Genomic DNA, 15,967 nt, shown 5'->3' with positions numbered 1-15,967 from the left:
CAAGCCTGATAAGCCTCAAGATCTTTCACATGTTGGGGAGTATCGCCATTTTCAGGAATTGTCATAGACACATTAAGAGCTTCAAGAGTCTCTTGCTCTTCCAGGACATATTGTATTTTCATACTCCATATTTCGTAATTGTCTCCATTTAGCTTATTACCTTTGTTAAGCTCGGCAACAATATTTTTCGCAGCAGTTGACATACTGAATTAAACAAGTATAAACTATCATGAGACAACTATGTACTTTTCACATGCCTAAATTCATATACATAGAAATTCCGAAAATAATTAATCATGTTAATATTTATTTTATACTAGATTCAGAATCAGAAGTTCACTATGTTTCCAATCATCATCTGAAATACTTATATGTTGTAAATCTAACATAATCAATATCTAAGGAATACTTATCTTAAATTACACAAATTCAAGATATTCATAATGAAATTCTATAACAGATGAAAAAAATACTCTTTTCTAGTGTGACAGTTGCAGGCAATTTATTGGCCATTCACTGTAGTTTTACACTCTGTTGTATTTTAATAAAAAAAAAATTAATACATTACAAAATGCATACTCCTAATCACGTTCAAGTCAAGGTTAAAACTTGAATGTTAGTTGGTCACATCCAACTACTTACCCAGTTCTGAGTTTTTCACTTAATCTTATATAAATAAGGTAAGAGAAGTTTAGCCATGCCAAAAAAAAAAAAATCACACAAAACAGTGAATATTTCTTAGACCAAAAAAAATTGATCAAAGGCAAAGAAAAAAAAAACACAAACGGGTATGTGGATATATCAATTTTCAAAGTCATATATTGAAACTCACAGTCCAAATATTAATGCACGGCAGAGTGCAATTAATGGATCCTCAACATTCCACTACTTTTAACAAAAACAAATGTTGCTTTGTGACCAAAAACGAGAAAACAGAGTTTAGCATCTTCTGTTCAAAAGAATCTTTCCCAAAATGTTGTTGCCATTGGTTTCTGTTTACCCCGGAATCGGATAATCAATTAAATTTGTATGTGGGTATAGAATATGTGCTTGGATCTTGATGTATGTTAGATAGGGAAAATGTATAGGTGGGAGTTCCTCAATAAAATGGCTAATGATGGCGATTCGCTATGAATACAAACGCTCATAAACAATGTGGGATAATTGATGGAATAAACACAACATAAATATAAATAAACGGCCCTGGCCGAATCAGATGTTGAAAGAGAGATTATATATATGAACTCTTTTATTATAAATGTTCTTGGAAAGTAAAGGAGCCAACCCCCCCCCCCCCCCCCAAAGGAGGAGGATATGCCATATTTATAGTGTCACCTCCATGAGTCTCATACAATGGGAAATAATAAAATAATAATAACAAGGACAGCTCTGCACGGATTTGGTGGGATTAGACTGACGGCGCCGTCTGACACTCGCATGGTAGGTAGTTGACTGTGGCAGGACGCTACTGGCGCGTGGCCCGCATGCAACAGCCACACGGACCAACGGCTACTCGGACAAACGGCCATGAATGCTCGGGTCATCGGGCTTGGATGCTCGGGTCACCGGGCTTGGCCACTACGACAACGTCGAAGGCAGACCTGTCGGTGCCCTTGCCCAACACCGGCGCAAGCATTACCCCGGTCAAGGGCGAATAGTATCCCTCACATTCTCATTCCTTCCTCTGGTTCCTCGTTCCACCGATTCGCCTCATATCCGGTTTCTACCGTATACAGTTTCTTCGACTATAATCTCAACAAAAAATTTCAATCCCTTTTTATTCAACACAGTGAACTCGAGTAACAATTCTTGTACTGTGATTATTAACTAGGAACCAGATTGACAAAGTAAAAAACACAGTGGGTCCTACTTTATAATTATGAATTCCCACTGTAAGTCTTTATATGTAAAGAAACCATTAAAGGCAGAGAAGCAAATAAAAATAAACTTCTCAGGTTTTCATAGGGTTGCACCAAACAAATATTGTAGAAAATTACAAGAAACATCACTGGCTTTTAACGCCAAAAGACAATTTTTTTTCTTCAGATTATTGGCTATTCCAGTAGCCACACCACATAAAAATTGTAACAGATAGTGAAAATAAACTTCCAAGTAAACTTTGTCTAATTGTCCAAGTAGAACTCTACTTTCTTATGGAGTATCATTAGAACCATTACTAATTAAATTGGTGTCATTAACTAATCCCAATTGCCACTCAGATAAAAAAACTTTAACATACGTTCAACTTTACATTACTGTTATCTGACGAATTATCAGAACTCTTTTCTGAATCATTCATAAAAAAAAACACGAACAAACACAGAATTAAAAAATTCATACGGCAGTAATTTTTTCAGAAATAAATAAGACCAGGAAAACGAACAACGCAGGCTCTGATGCCAATGAAGAATTAAATCAAACACACAGTTTGTAGGATCATTGAATTCGTTTCACTAGTCAAATTTTGCAATCACATGTTTATGAAACACGAACTACACCGAAATAGCCACAGTCTATATAACTTACCTTAGTTACAGAGGTGTTCTTGCTTTCGGAAAGAATCTTCAATAGAATCACTTTGCAAGAACTTGAGAATTAGAGAAGGAGAAGAATTTTCTATTGTTTTTGGGAGGAGAAGAATTTCAGACGTTGTCTTTTCTTGTGAAAGAGTGTTCTCTTTTAAAAGACGGAATAGACGCAATTGTTTACTCTAAACTTGTGTCCTCTTATAATTGAAATACTAATATTAATTATAAATATATAACTAATTATATATTTACTTAATTAATTACTATGGACCCGGGTTTGAGCCACATGGGTGGCCCGGTCCAATTTCCTTCAAATAACACTTTTGTTGATTGGTTTGAATGTATCGTACTGTATTGTAACTGGTAAGTTTACTAAAATGTCCTAAACTATTGTAAATATTAAATTTATCAATAATTACTAAAAAAATAATTTAACACAAATTCTTTCTGCTAAATTATCACAAATTATGTCTTGTAAATATATTAAGCAGTTAAATTCATGTAGATTGTAACAAAATTAATGAAAAATATTAAAAACGATAACAAGTACTTTCTCCGTTCACTTTTACTTGTCCACTATTTCTAAAATAGATTTTCATTTTTTCACATATCAATATAAGACAACTTTCTTTTTCCTGTTTTACCCTTAATTTATTTACCAAGGCTTCTAGAAATGGTAATGGTCAATTTTACTTAACCAATGCATAGCATTGGGATTTACACAAACCTCTTCGTTTACTGTTTGGCTCCAAAGAATTTGAAGCACTAAAGAGATGGATGAGTTGTAAAGTGCTAGTATCTATAAAAAATTAATGTTGAACAGTGGACGTATAGTAATTTGGGTTTCAATTATTGAGATTGAGTATTAGTTAATAGGGGTATTGCGGTAAAATGCTTATCTTAATCATTATTTCTTAAACAGCGTGAAAAGTCAAAAGTGAACAAGTAAAAATGAACCGAAGGAATACATTTTTTTCATTAGAAGTTCCTTATAAATTCAATCTAGAAGCAACATTTCTCGTACTATGCTTGCATAAAAGAACAAAATAGCATTTGAGAACAACATTGATAATTAATTATTAATAAAACTTTTTTTACCAAAATACAGAAGGAGACAAAGATAAAAAGAGAAAAGAAGAGCGGGCAAAACCTAAACTTAGGAGTAGACAGAAGAATGAAGAACACATAATTAATAATATAGGGTAAAGGGTAAAATATGATTATGGAATACTAATAAAGGACATAATTGGAAAGAGAAATTAGGTAATAATGGGATAACACCAAATCAGTTGTTACATAAAATGAGGTTTTTCATTGTTACTTAGCGACGGAAATTAACAATACGATACAATACATTTTAAATAACAATCAAAACAAATATTGTAAGTGTGGTAACGATACAATACAATACAATACAATACAATACAATACAATACAATGGGTAACAACGTTCCAAACAAGGTGCTAACCAGTAAGTATGTCGAAACCCGAAAGCTTTTTATTTTTTGTTAATGTCATTTACAACCTTAACACTATTACTCATTCTGTTTCATTTTTTTCGTCATAATTTGACTTGCACAAAGTTTACTGAAAAAAAAGAAAAAAATAATTTGAAACTTATGGTCTTAGATATGTCATTACATATGTATTACTACTACAGATAAAACTTTTGAAATGTCTGATCTTAAACATGACATAACATTTTTGCTATAAGAATTTCTCATTAAACAAATATAGATACGTGACACTCTTCCCAAACAGACTTAATAAGAAAATATTATCAAACAAAATGGAACCTATGTAATACTCCATATAAGATGAAATGAGAATAATTTACTAGTTTCTTCGTCGCATTTTATGTAAAGGTGTTACTGTCTGAGGAGTCAAACAATTTTTTCTTTGACTACTTTTTAAAAATTCTTCTTTTAAATATTTTGAGTCATTATTTATTGTGATTTGTCATGCTTTTCGTGTATTTTTCAAATATATAAATTTTATTTAAAAAATGTGAAAAATCTATCCCGAATTCATAGTTAAAATTAAATATTGAGTTAATAATAAAAAACACACCTAAACTATCACTTTTTCGTGAGTTTCATATCCTAACTATTCATTGTTCCTTTTACCTACCTAAACTATCACTCCTTTTGTATTAAAACACACCTCAATGCAGAATTGACCAACTGTCTATTGTTCCCTTTACCTACCTAAACTAGCGTCAAGGTGTGTTTTTAGCAATAGTTTAAGTAGGTAAAGGAAATAATAGATAGTTGAGATATAAAATTGAACTTACGAAAAAAGTGATAGTTTAAGTGTGTTTTTGATCATTTACTCTAAATATTTTGACTATCTATTCCGAATTCCTTCCCTTCGCATAAATTGAGATAGAGTGAGTAATTTTGTAACAAAAGTTCCTGCGCCAAACCGGTACATACTACTACTTTCACCTAACGGAAATTCATTTTGATTGACTGGTAGCTTCCTTTGCGAGTGCTTGCCTTCTTATTCTTCATGACAACTTCAATCACAAACTACGGAGACATCGGGATACCATGGAAACTCAACATATCTCCCATGACATTCGCTATTTACGCTCACGAAACAACTCTCTCGTCGCGGAAATTGAGACTCTTCGCGCTTCCAACCAAAGCCTCCAATTGAAACTGACTGAAAAGGATGATCTCCTTCACCATATTCAGTTGCAAAAGGACGATGTTCTCAAGCGATACGTTGATCTCTCCAAGGAAAGAGACACACTTCGTCTCGCTATTCAGAGACTTGAGGATGATTTTCGCCGTAGAGAAATGCATTTTTACGAAGAAAAAGAGAGAATAAGGACTGAGCTTGAGGTCTCAAGAAAGAAAGCTGAGGAACTACTAGATGAGAAAAGAGAGCAATCAGCAGTTTGTTCGCGTAATTTGGAGATTGTGCAATCTGCGAAGCATAGTTTACTGAGGTTGGTTGACAATCTCAATTTGTGTGTGGATGGAGCAGAAAACTCTGAGTTAAAGCGCGAAGAGAAAAGAGAAAAAACAACAGTGTTTTCTGTAGAGCTGAAGCTGGTTCTAGAACTGGTGAATCTAGTTGAGGAAAAATGGAGAGAGTGTGAGGAAATGAGGAAAAAGGAGAAGAGAGAATTGGAGAATAGTGTGGTGAGTTTAGAAGAGGAGAATCGAGATATTAATAGCTTGCTTAAGATTGCTTTAGTGGAAAAGGAGGCAGCAGAGAAGAGTTTGAACAGATTAAGGTGCAATACTGAACAGAAGAAAGGAGCCATTTTGCAGATTGCAGAGAGAGGGTTGCAAAAGGTTGGCTTTGGGTTTGGATTTATGATAGGAAGTGCAAAAAGCGAAACCTCTTCAGATAATCTAGATTCTGATACCAGCGTCAAATCGGATAATGATGAATGCCAAACAGAAGCTGTTGCTCTGGTAACATTTTTGGCTGTGTATGTACACAGACACACACACACACACATATACTTATATGTAACTTACCGTGGTAGCTAACTTTGAACCATTCTCTCTAAATTCGAGATTTGGCTTTGCATCTCTATGTTTGTCTTGACATTTGAAAAGAAGAATAGCAAGGTCTCCAACGATAGAGCTATTCAAATATTGAGATGACAATTTCAGAATCAATAGTCATACAAATATAAAGATGTAGATGCCAGTCTTGAAAAGAACTTAATAGTGTACATATGCTTATTCTGAGTTCAGGAAAATTCATGTTTCCATTTATGTATCTGCGAATGATCGAATAACTAACAACTTTGTTAACAATTGAGAAATGACTATTAAGATCCAGATAGGAGCATTACTGCTACTGATCATGACATCAAATTCTTTCTCACCTGCCACCTCTTCAGGTGGTTTTACGACTAATTTAATCAACTTAGCAACAATATCCTTGACCTTTGTGTATATTGCGAATTTAGAAGAGAATGGTTCATCACCTTGAAGGTAGTATTTTTATAAGCTTGATTGGAAATCAGTTAGCGTGCTTCTGACTAGATGTAATTTATTCATTGACACTTACCAGGCCTCAACTGTCGAAGCAATAACAAAGAAGTTAAGACTTGAAATCACACAGTTGCAGAGGTCTTTGGAGGAATCCAGGTATTGTGCTGGCAATATGTTGCTTTCATAGATATATTGTTATCATGTCCATCTTCAAATTAGGAATGGTCTTTTGTCTAGCTTTCTTTTATTAACCATATTCCATGACTGCATCCAACATATATTGTCTTAAATCAAGTATGTATATGATAGTACAACAACAACAACAACCCAGTGAAATCCCACAACGTGGGGTCTGGGGAGGGTAGAGTGTACGCAGACCTTACTCCTACTAAGGTAGGTAGTACGTATATGATAGTATCTTTCATATTTTACATGAAGCTTAGATAGTGGGAGCATGAAGCTCTAATGAGTAGCAATACATTAAATACAGTGTAAAATCAAGCCTAGTGCTTGATAGCATTACATTAACAAGGATGACATTCTCTGAATGAGGCTCAATCAATTGGATGTAGTGAAGTGTACCTTTTTAGGGTAATACATAGCATGGTCCAATCTTGAAGCTTAAATTTTACTTTATTAGGGAAAGATCATTTCTGGCAACTGCAAGAAGTTCAAGAATGATATAATATCACCCTCTTTCATTCATGAAACTTCACACACAGGAATTTACTGGACCTAAATGAGCCTGAGAATCATTCTGTTTTCTCTCTTTCAGACATGTATACAAACACTAAGAGACGCACACAGGCACTAAGGACCTCGCTTATGTTAGAAATTAGATGAAGAGAACAGAAAGGAAAGGCTTGAGGCCTGATATTATCACTGCCTCAAAAGAGTGATTAAAGGTTGTGTCGCAAAACAAACACGTTGGAATATTTAGACTGTAGTACCCAAATAATTTAAAATATTATTACTCCAATATTACAAACTAAACAACAGCTTACACATGCTCTCTACTCGCTCTTATTTCAATGCGATTACCAGAGAACATACTTATAAGAGGGGGCAAGCATTGGACTAAATGGATGATCAAAAAATTAACCATAATTTAATCATTTACCTGGAGTCTTGTGTTTAACTATCTAGTAACTTCCAGGTCAGAGATGGAGTCTCTGCAGCATCTATCAGACAAACAAAGTCAGAAGCTAGAAGCAAATATGACATACATCAAAGAGTTGGAAGATAGAGAAATGATGCTTACTGAAAAGGTTAGTTTCTGACTCAGGTAACACTCCTTAAGATGTTGAACTGTTTCATGCCTTTTCCCCGTTTCATCTTCCAGGTTGCAGAACTCATGGTAGAAAATAAAGAGGCTGAAGAAGAAATCCGTAGATGGAGAGAAGCTTGTGAAATGGAAGTGGAAGCTGGTAAGAAAGCTATTAAAAAGCGGGAAGAACTGGTAGGTTTGCATGATCAATCGAGCTCTTTTATTTCTGCTTGGTTTGTTTCCTACCCTCACATTGTCAGTTGTCACAAGTAGTTGCTAGATTTTATTTGGTGGTCAGTCAGTAATATAAAGCAGTAGTAAGTTGGCTATAGCCTATAGCTACTGATCTAACAAATATTCCCGAATAGATACTAATGCAACTAAGATTAATGAATGCAATCAGTCACTGTTTTTGAAAGAATGAAAACGAATTTGTGTACAGTTTCTAGCCAATTTATGCAGTAGGGGGTGGCCACACTTCCCTATCTCACTCTGGGAAATTTGCTTTTCTTAGGAGGCTAGAAGAATGTGGTGCTTCTCTTCTGTGCTAGCAAACTTTTCTGCAATATGAGGAAAAACTATCCTGAACACTCCCAAATTCATTACAACTAACACAGAACTCTTTGACATTTAGCACTAAACCAAAAAATAAGATATCGCTAAGTAATATTCCTCGAAAATTGCTTGTCCCCAGAAAAGAGACACATCGCATTAATTACTTTGCCATTAACCGATATACTCTACTGTTTTGATATGCAGTTTCTATCATATGCTTTCTGCAACAATTTTCTTAAGATACTTTGAGTAGCATTTTTTTGTACCTTCGCAGCTTTTCCAACCTTTATTTAGTCCTTTTGGGTTCAGATAGTCACAATGTCTGTAATTGGGAATCTTTGTATGGAAAAAAGAACAGCATAGGTTTTGACTGCTTAATTCATTAAACAACCATTGGAATTAGGTGAGCTTTTGAGAACCAATTGCCCTGAATAGCTAGAAAGCTAAAAAAAAAAAAAAGGCAAACCAAAACGGAGTCGCTTTTTCTGATTGGCCTATGATTAACACCAATAGCTGCTACTTGTATATCCAGACTAGTAAAAACAAATTCTAGTTTGTGAATACAAGGCAAATGTGATGTTTTTGTTAACGACAGGTCAGTATTCAGAAACAAGAATTGGAAAAGATCAAAGCTGCTTTACGTACTTCCAATAGCAAGTTGCAGCTGAAAGATGAGCTAGAGGCGGCAGCCATCGCAGCGCGGGAGGCAGCTGAGAGATCTCTCCAACTTGCAGACAGCAGGGCTACTGAATTACGTAAGCAGATCGAGGAGCTAACGAGACAATTAGAAGTAGCGGAGAAAAAGGAGCGAATAAATCGCCGTAGATTGAGGCATGTATGCTGGCCGTGGCGGGCTCTCAAGTTCTGCACTGTTAATGATACAACTGCTGTGCGACAAGTAACAAGGATGCTACCAGAAATGCAAGCATTTGTCAGTTAATGTTTGATTGTCTCATTCTCTCCTCCGAGCCCAAAGTAAAGGCTTTCTTCCCTTAATTTTTAGCCTTTATTTAAATGTTTTACATGAATTTCTGCTTCCATCCTATGGATAATTGATGGCTTTCACGAAGAATAATAGTGAAGGAGATCGCTACAGTAGAATAATTCTTGTTCCTGGATGGTCGTTTCATGAGATAAGTCCAGTTTAATAACTCCAATTGGGAGATAAAAAGATATAAAAAAAGGGAAAGATTAAAAAGTCATTCATAGCCGAGGCTTGAACATTGGAAAGGCAAAAAGTTTTTTCACATTTACATAATAGAACATAACTACAACAACTGATACATAAATATATCAAACTGTATAATCTAACAAATTGATTTAGCAACATAATGGAAATGCTGGCAAATTCTAGTTGCCATCAAAAGAACTATTGTTCACAATCTAGTTGAAAAGCTGTCCAGCCATTCTTCTCATCAAGCCATTTACCTGCAAAAGAACCAAAACAGAAAACCAAAGAATTATGGCATGAATTGCATGAATTCTCTATTAGTTCATCCCCCAGAGAATAAAGTTCAAGTAATTTCAATTGAATACTTGGAAAGTCCTTTAATTCATCCAACAAAGTTCTTGCACAATCAAGTGAAATTTCTAAATCTTTGTGTTCTTTTCTTACTTTCCCTCAACTCAAGATGTCTTCCTTTTTTTTTTTTTTTTCCTTTGAGAGGGGTGAAGTGCATGGAGAAAACTAATGTCAAATGCAGATCAACACATACACCAGATCAAAAGACTTACACTAGCAATGTCTTTTTCCCGCATAGATTCAATTTTTTCTTCTTAGGCAGTAATGACAGTAGCTCAAAATATTAACTGCTACACATTGGACACCAAGCGATATTTTGAAGTAAAGATTAGTGAAAATACCTCCTTTGCCGAGAGACCAACTTCTTGCAAATCTTCAAGCTGAGTAAAAGTTAATAAAACAGATCAATATTTTTAAGTACAAACATTATTATCCTTTTTTCTGTCTTGCAAAACCATGAATTATGTTCCAAGGTTCTTACCCTCTTAAAAGGTTCTGGAGAATCTTCACGAAGTTCAAGAATGTAAGTTGCTCTCTTTTCTCCAATGCCCTGTGTGAAATATGATATTATCTTGTAAACCATTATGTGCAATGATGATAGGCATGATAAAGAATAGTATCCAAATACGAGCTTACCTGGATCCTTGTTAACTCTTCCCTGTAATCACAAATGAGAGAAAGACGAATGTTAAAATTAGCCAATGCATAGTCGCAGCACCAAAGCAGATTATAAGACTAGTTCTGGCTAAAATCTTTCCCCGACAATCAAAAAAGGAACTGCAGGAACTTGTGGTTTGTTGCTTAAGATAACATTACATTAAGGTTGCTACTTTTAAAATTTGCAGTTTTTACCACTTAATGTTTTACAACTAAAAAGAAACTGTTTCAAAAAGGTGAAAGCTGGAAAGCAAAAAAAAAAAACACAAACTTGCAATTTTCTGCTTCGCAAATTTAAAAGAAGGCTAGTAGATAGTCTCGTTTATCCTTTCATAGTAGTAGTCGCATTATCGCGCTATAATTTCTCTTGCTTTGATTTCTGCTACTATCTGTTATTTTCTGTACTTTGATTATCTTATTTTATCTGTGATAGCTACTGCCCCTTTGCAAACTACTTCATCATGACTTAATCGCTTTCGTTATTTTCATTTCTACAACACTTTGAACTTCTTGGCCTTATCTGACCTCTTTTTATGCTTTCTATTGAACCGAGGGTCTTTCGGAAACAGCCGTCCTACCTTGGTAGGAGTATGCGTACACTCTACCCTCCCCATACCCCACGTTGTGGGATTTCACTGGGCTGTTGTTGTTGTTGCAAATTTAAAAGGAGATTTTGCCAAAAAAAAAAAAAAGTGAAAGCAGGACAGGGAAATATAGCTTGAGAAGCAAATATCAAGTTAGTCTTATTGTATTTTTTAAGGCAATAAAAGAAGGGTGATAAGAAAAATCTTAGTCCGCAAAAAATTGACAACCAATACCAAAAGGAAAAAGAACGATACATAAAGAGGAGAACCGGTTACGTGGGAAATTGTTCACTTACTTGCTTGCAGTATTTAAGAAATTCAGATATTCTTGGACAAGGCAATTCTGCACAATGAAAAGGAGATTGAATGAGTTGAAAGTAGCATCAAACAACAAAATGCTTAAAAAACTATTCACAAAAAGTAAATCACTACCTTTACTCCAGAACTGCGGGTATGAAATCTTTCCCAAGGACTAGTATACTTGTCAACCTCCAAAGTTCTTACATCAGTTTCAGTTTTTGGGGTTTTAGGTTCTGTAATGTCACGACTTTCAAGGCTTCCTTGGGATGCATCTGATTGCTTTGGCATCAGTATATGCAAAGGAGTTGAAGCCTCCAACAACCGTAAATTATTCGTTATTTCTCTAAGTCTTGCACTTAGCGGTGGTGATCCTGCATTGTCTATGTTCACGTCATCGTTTTTCTTCTCTATACCAACCATACCTGCAAGGTCATAGTATATGTGGAAAAAAAAACTCAGAAAATGAAATATTTCTTTGAATTTTTTGATATCACTATTAAACAGAATAATCAAATTGTCACCCAACCTACCATCATGTGCAAAAGAAACTATTTCTTTGATATCACAATGAACTTCGGGAGTAACTTCTAAATCCTCTGCTTTATTTGGTGGAGAGGCATCCTGAGATGCAAAGATAATTCTCAGTACACAGACAGCTCCAAGTCAAAAAGTGCAGTAGTAGTACCTTGCAGAAAATGTTGAACTAAATGATTACTATACAACCAAATTTAAGTTGCCTCACCTTTTCCATCTTCTTAACAGAGATTGTTTCCTTGACAGCATTTGGGATTACCTGAAACTAATACATTAGTTGCGCCCATGCATAGCTACATTAATTAAGCCGATGCATAGCCTTCAAAACAGCAAAATACAAAAGGAACAGAAATGCATTCACAAAATTTAAGAACACTTACATTTTCTGCTGATAATATCAAGGCTCCAGAGCTAACTGAATTGGACTTGTCTTGAGAAGTCTGGAAAACATAACACCGTAAGTTCCACATGGCATAAACTAAAGAATGAATGATATGTTAACATCTTTAGTAAACCAATGCTTCAACTGATTAAGTCGTGTACCTTTTTATGGAAGGAAGATGTGATGGTTGAAGCGTTCTCTGAAAGAGGCTTAAACTTTGTAGCTGAGTTGAGATCATCCTATGATGTTAAGGTACAAATCAATGACACGTTAAAGTGCTATATAAACAATTGCCAGTTGATTTCAGCTAGATTAGGATAATTTCCATCATTTTAGTGAACCAATAAACCCAACCAAAAAGTGAAAAAGCAACATTGCAAAAGTAAAAGAGAAGACTTTGTGCAGTGAAGAAGTTTATATTTCATGCCCTAAAACATAGAGGTACAAACCAGATGAGTTGACAAATAAAGTTGGGGGCTTGTAGTAAACTATCTTTTTAAACAATTAATTCAACCAATTATATAGGAATCAGAACCAAAAGGATAAAACTCTGTCTGGACAAAAGCAAAGTTGACAACTAATGTTGGGGGCTTGTAGTAAACTATCTTTTTAAATGGTTAATTCAACCAATTATATAGGAATCAGAACCAAAAGGATAAAACTCTGTCTGGACAAAAGCAATAGATGCATCAGTACCTGCTTAGAGATGATAGCTTTTCTCTCACTGAATAATTTCCTTCAATGAAAGCACAAAAGCAAATGTTTAAGTACGCATCAGTCAGTAAGCAGCGATATATGCTAGTTCATTATATGATATGTCATGTCGCAATACCTTCCTGTTAAATTGCAAGCAGAGTTGTTCTTTTTCCCAGACAACGGGGTACCCATTAGTCGTACTTGTTGATTAGTGTGCTTTTTACTTTTCATTGCAGAGCTTGTCGATATCTGGCCAGTGCTTTGACATGATCGTGAAGCCAAACTTACTACATAAAGAGTATCTTGGCAAACAATTGGATTCTATAACAAAACAATGGAAGGGTGAGAAAAGGAATCTTCCAAACGACTTTTGAATGTACACAGAATATCAACCATGTAATGATGAGAAGTGATTACCAAGCAGGTAAGCAACACAACATGATTGGAGCCTCCAAGAGATTCCTGCAGCATCCGAGTGAGTTTGCCTTCTCGATAAGGCACACGCTTTTCATTTGTGTTCAGAGCGTACACCACGTTCATTATGGCATATAAAGACTTGTTTATTCTAGTACTTTCCGTAAGCATAATTCCATCTTTGCTGCTTCTTCTGGAATCCTCATAGCCTGAGAGCACAACCATACAATGACGATAACTAAAATGAAATTATTGAGCATAGGAGAATATCTCTACAATTTTTGGAGGTTTAGGACTAGCTGACCTGCCAAATCCACAAAGTTCATCACATTGGGACATTTACTACCCTGGATGTCATCAGCAGATGCTATATGTATCATTAAACCTTTGTGACTCCTTTTGGGCATTTGGACTGGTGTCTTTTGTACTGAATAGCATGGTGCAGCCCAACAAGCACTTAGATCATGAAATTGTGAAATGGAATTCACAGCAACCTAGTAAAAGAAAAGAAGAGACCGATCTTAACCATAACAATATGCAATTTGTCAACATTTTACTCCCAGGATTAGGTTAAGTCATTAAACTAGTTTAACTTGCCTTAGACAGTCCTTTGAGCTTTATTTTTCCTTGAGAATCTTCAAGCACTTGAACTTCAGGATGATTAGGATCCAAAAGATCATAGACATGATCCTGGAACACCTCATAAAAAGAAACGAACACTGCTCTCTTTGTATCCTTTGTCTGCGAAAGGATCTCATCTATTGCCATTGCTGCCAAACCTTGTTTGTCCACAGAACCCTACAACAAAAAGAAACAATATCCTCAGTTTCAACGTAATAGAAGGTTATTATTAGATAAGCAAAGGGGAAATACACAGAAGACAGACCTGGATTGTGTGGGTTTTTCCACTGCCTTTAGCTCCATATGCAATAATTGATACATTTCGACCACTGAGAACTTCTGATATCAGTGACCTTACCTCTCTTGTGAATACTACAGCATTATCCTCGTCTTGTTCATAACAATTATCCAATTCATATACATCTTTTCGGCTGCAAAATAAAAAAAAATAAAAAAAAATAGAACATCTCAGATTTTTCCCTTCCAAAAAAAAGGATAGATGCCTAGCGCCATTAACCCAAAGAATACCAAGCTCAAATTCAATGTCAAAAGAAAGAAAGCTATGTAAAAATTACATCAACAAATGGCTATCTTCAAAAATTCGCCAAAGATATCATAGAATCTCACATTATTAGGACTAGAACAAGACCTAACAACCCAATGACTAACATGCAATTAAATCCATGGGCGGATCTAACCTATTGGCAGTGGGTTCCTTGGCTAACGCTTAAAACAATTGTTCATCATTTGTAGCTAAAACAAACTAATACTGGTTAACACCGCAATCTGGAAACCACAGAAATTAAAGTTGAAACCCTCTCATGGCCAAATTAGTATTCAAAATTCAGCACAAACATTACCTGCTCACTTCATCTCCAAATGAAATTTTAACCTTTGTAGACGAATGGAGATCGCTCTCTTTGGTCCGGCACACGGTGACCCACGGCTTCAAATAGAATTCATTCTCTTGATCAGTAAATGCTCGGATTTTCCCAACAATTCGTACTCTACGAGACATTATTCGTTTCAAGCGATTTGAATCGGGTGTAGACAAAGCCATCGAAAACAAATTATGGAGATGGGATTAAAACCGACAGAGTGGATGTTTGGTGACTGTTACTGATCCTGTATCGAAGACAAGTAGCCGTTAGGGTTCAATTTTCAAATTCAATCTTCATTTGTCCTCCTGCCGCTCCTCCCAACATTTTTATATTTCCTAAATCCCGCTATATATAAGTCCAGTTTTTCCCTTTTGTTTTTTGTTAATTAATATATGACGAAAAAAAATAAAATTAATATATGACGTTTTGAGTTTAATGCGTAAATAATATATTTAACTATTTAATAGGACCCCTTTCCCCGAATGGGGCCTACACGGTGCGAATTCGGATATAATCGGACTTCAATGCTGGTGCCGGACATGGGGTGAAAAATAAAAAAATTATTTAATAGACGTTTGAGAACACACATGATTTGTTTTTTAAAATTTGAACTGAAACGATCTAATAAAAATATTTTATCATGTGTTCAAGTGATCAATTGAAATAGATCGTAGTTTGAATGTCCATATGAAATTTGTTGGCAAATTTAAAAGGATGTCGATGCATTTTCCATAAGATTTTATATATGTTATGATGTTTGTAGGGCTATTTGTATGGTATTAAAGGTAAACACGATAAATTCTAACTAGAAATAAGTTTGAATATAAGAAATTATTCTGTTTTGAATGAACTAGAAAAAAATCGTATGGAATGGAACAAAGCAAATAACTTTATATTCTACTCCCTTTGCCCCAATTTATGTGGCACACTTAGATTTTTTAGAGTTAAACGGTTTAATTTTAATCGTAAATTCAGATATGGAATCTTTTAAGTTTTTTAAAATAAAATTTACATATTCGAAAACCACATAAAAAGTACTATAACAATAATTGATAATTCAATAT

At 34.9% G+C, this 15,967-nt stretch overlaps 2 protein-coding genes across 4 annotated transcripts; one reads left to right on the top strand and one right to left on the bottom strand.

The window, feature by feature from the left end:
• The first annotated feature begins 5,029 nt into the window (after window positions 1-5,029).
• Window positions 5,030-13,363, top strand: LOC132631931 (uncharacterized protein At3g49055). 2 transcript variants are annotated; one of them, XM_060347678.1, is made up of 6 exons: window positions 5,030-5,959; window positions 6,570-6,646; window positions 7,647-7,758; window positions 7,833-7,949; window positions 8,908-9,287; window positions 13,224-13,363. In XM_060347678.1, exons 1-5 carry the CDS (start codon window positions 5,081-5,083, stop codon window positions 9,250-9,252), a joined length of 1,530 nt encoding a protein of 509 aa, XP_060203661.1. In that variant the 5' UTR covers window positions 5,030-5,080; the 3' UTR covers window positions 9,253-9,287; window positions 13,224-13,363. The 2 variants fall into 2 exon arrangements, with proteins under 2 accessions (XP_060203661.1, XP_060203660.1); XM_060347677.1 differs by lacking the exon at window positions 13,224-13,363 and having other exon boundaries at window positions 5,031-5,959; window positions 8,908-9,710.
• Window positions 9,498-15,218, bottom strand: LOC132631929 (kinesin-like protein KIN-10C). Of its 2 annotated transcripts, XM_060347675.1 has the most exons (17): window positions 14,883-15,218; window positions 14,288-14,453; window positions 13,999-14,199; window positions 13,706-13,895; window positions 13,405-13,610; window positions 13,124-13,308; window positions 12,988-13,027; window positions 12,453-12,530; window positions 12,290-12,349; window positions 12,118-12,168; window positions 11,906-11,996; window positions 11,508-11,797; window positions 11,372-11,418; window positions 10,471-10,492; window positions 10,316-10,384; window positions 10,176-10,214; window positions 9,498-9,740 (listed from the first exon to the last, which is right to left on the bottom strand). In XM_060347675.1, exons 1-17 carry the CDS (start codon window positions 15,080-15,082, stop codon window positions 9,696-9,698), a joined length of 1,980 nt encoding a protein of 659 aa, XP_060203658.1. In that variant the 5' UTR covers window positions 15,083-15,218; the 3' UTR covers window positions 9,498-9,695. The 2 variants fall into 2 exon arrangements, with proteins under 2 accessions (XP_060203658.1, XP_060203659.1); XM_060347676.1 differs by lacking the exons at window positions 12,290-12,349; window positions 12,453-12,530 and having other exon boundaries at window positions 12,118-12,174.
• Between the last annotated feature and the right edge of the window lie 749 nt (window positions 15,219-15,967).

This window comes from Lycium barbarum, chromosome 3 (genome assembly GCF_019175385.1).
Source record: "Lycium barbarum isolate Lr01 chromosome 3, ASM1917538v2, whole genome shotgun sequence".
NCBI lineage: Eukaryota > Viridiplantae > Streptophyta > Magnoliopsida > Solanales > Solanaceae > Lycium > Lycium barbarum.
Note: the sequence above shows the minus strand (reverse complement) of the source record. Positions and strands in the feature narration are given on the sequence as shown.

Coding starts and splice junctions, on each gene's coding strand:
- LOC132631931 (XM_060347678.1), top strand. CDS start 5,081: ATGGAAACTCAACATATCTCCCATGACATTCGCTATTTACGCTCACGA. Junction 6,647..7,646: donor AGGTCTTTGGAGGAATCCAG/GTATTGTGCTGG, acceptor AGTAACTTCCAG/GTCAGAGATGGAGTCTCTGC. Junction 7,759..7,832: donor AAATGATGCTTACTGAAAAG/GTTAGTTTCTGA, acceptor TTCATCTTCCAG/GTTGCAGAACTCATGGTAGA.
- LOC132631929 (XM_060347675.1), bottom strand. CDS start 15,082: ATGGCTTTGTCTACACCCGATTCAAATCGCTTGAAACGAATAATGTCT. Junction 13,028..13,123: donor GCTTGCAATTTAACAGGAAG/GTATTGCGACAT, acceptor CTTTCATTGAAG/GAAATTATTCAGTGAGAGAA. Junction 11,997..12,117: donor CTGTTAAGAAGATGGAAAAG/GTGAGGCAACTT, acceptor TTTGCATCTCAG/GATGCCTCTCCACCAAATAA.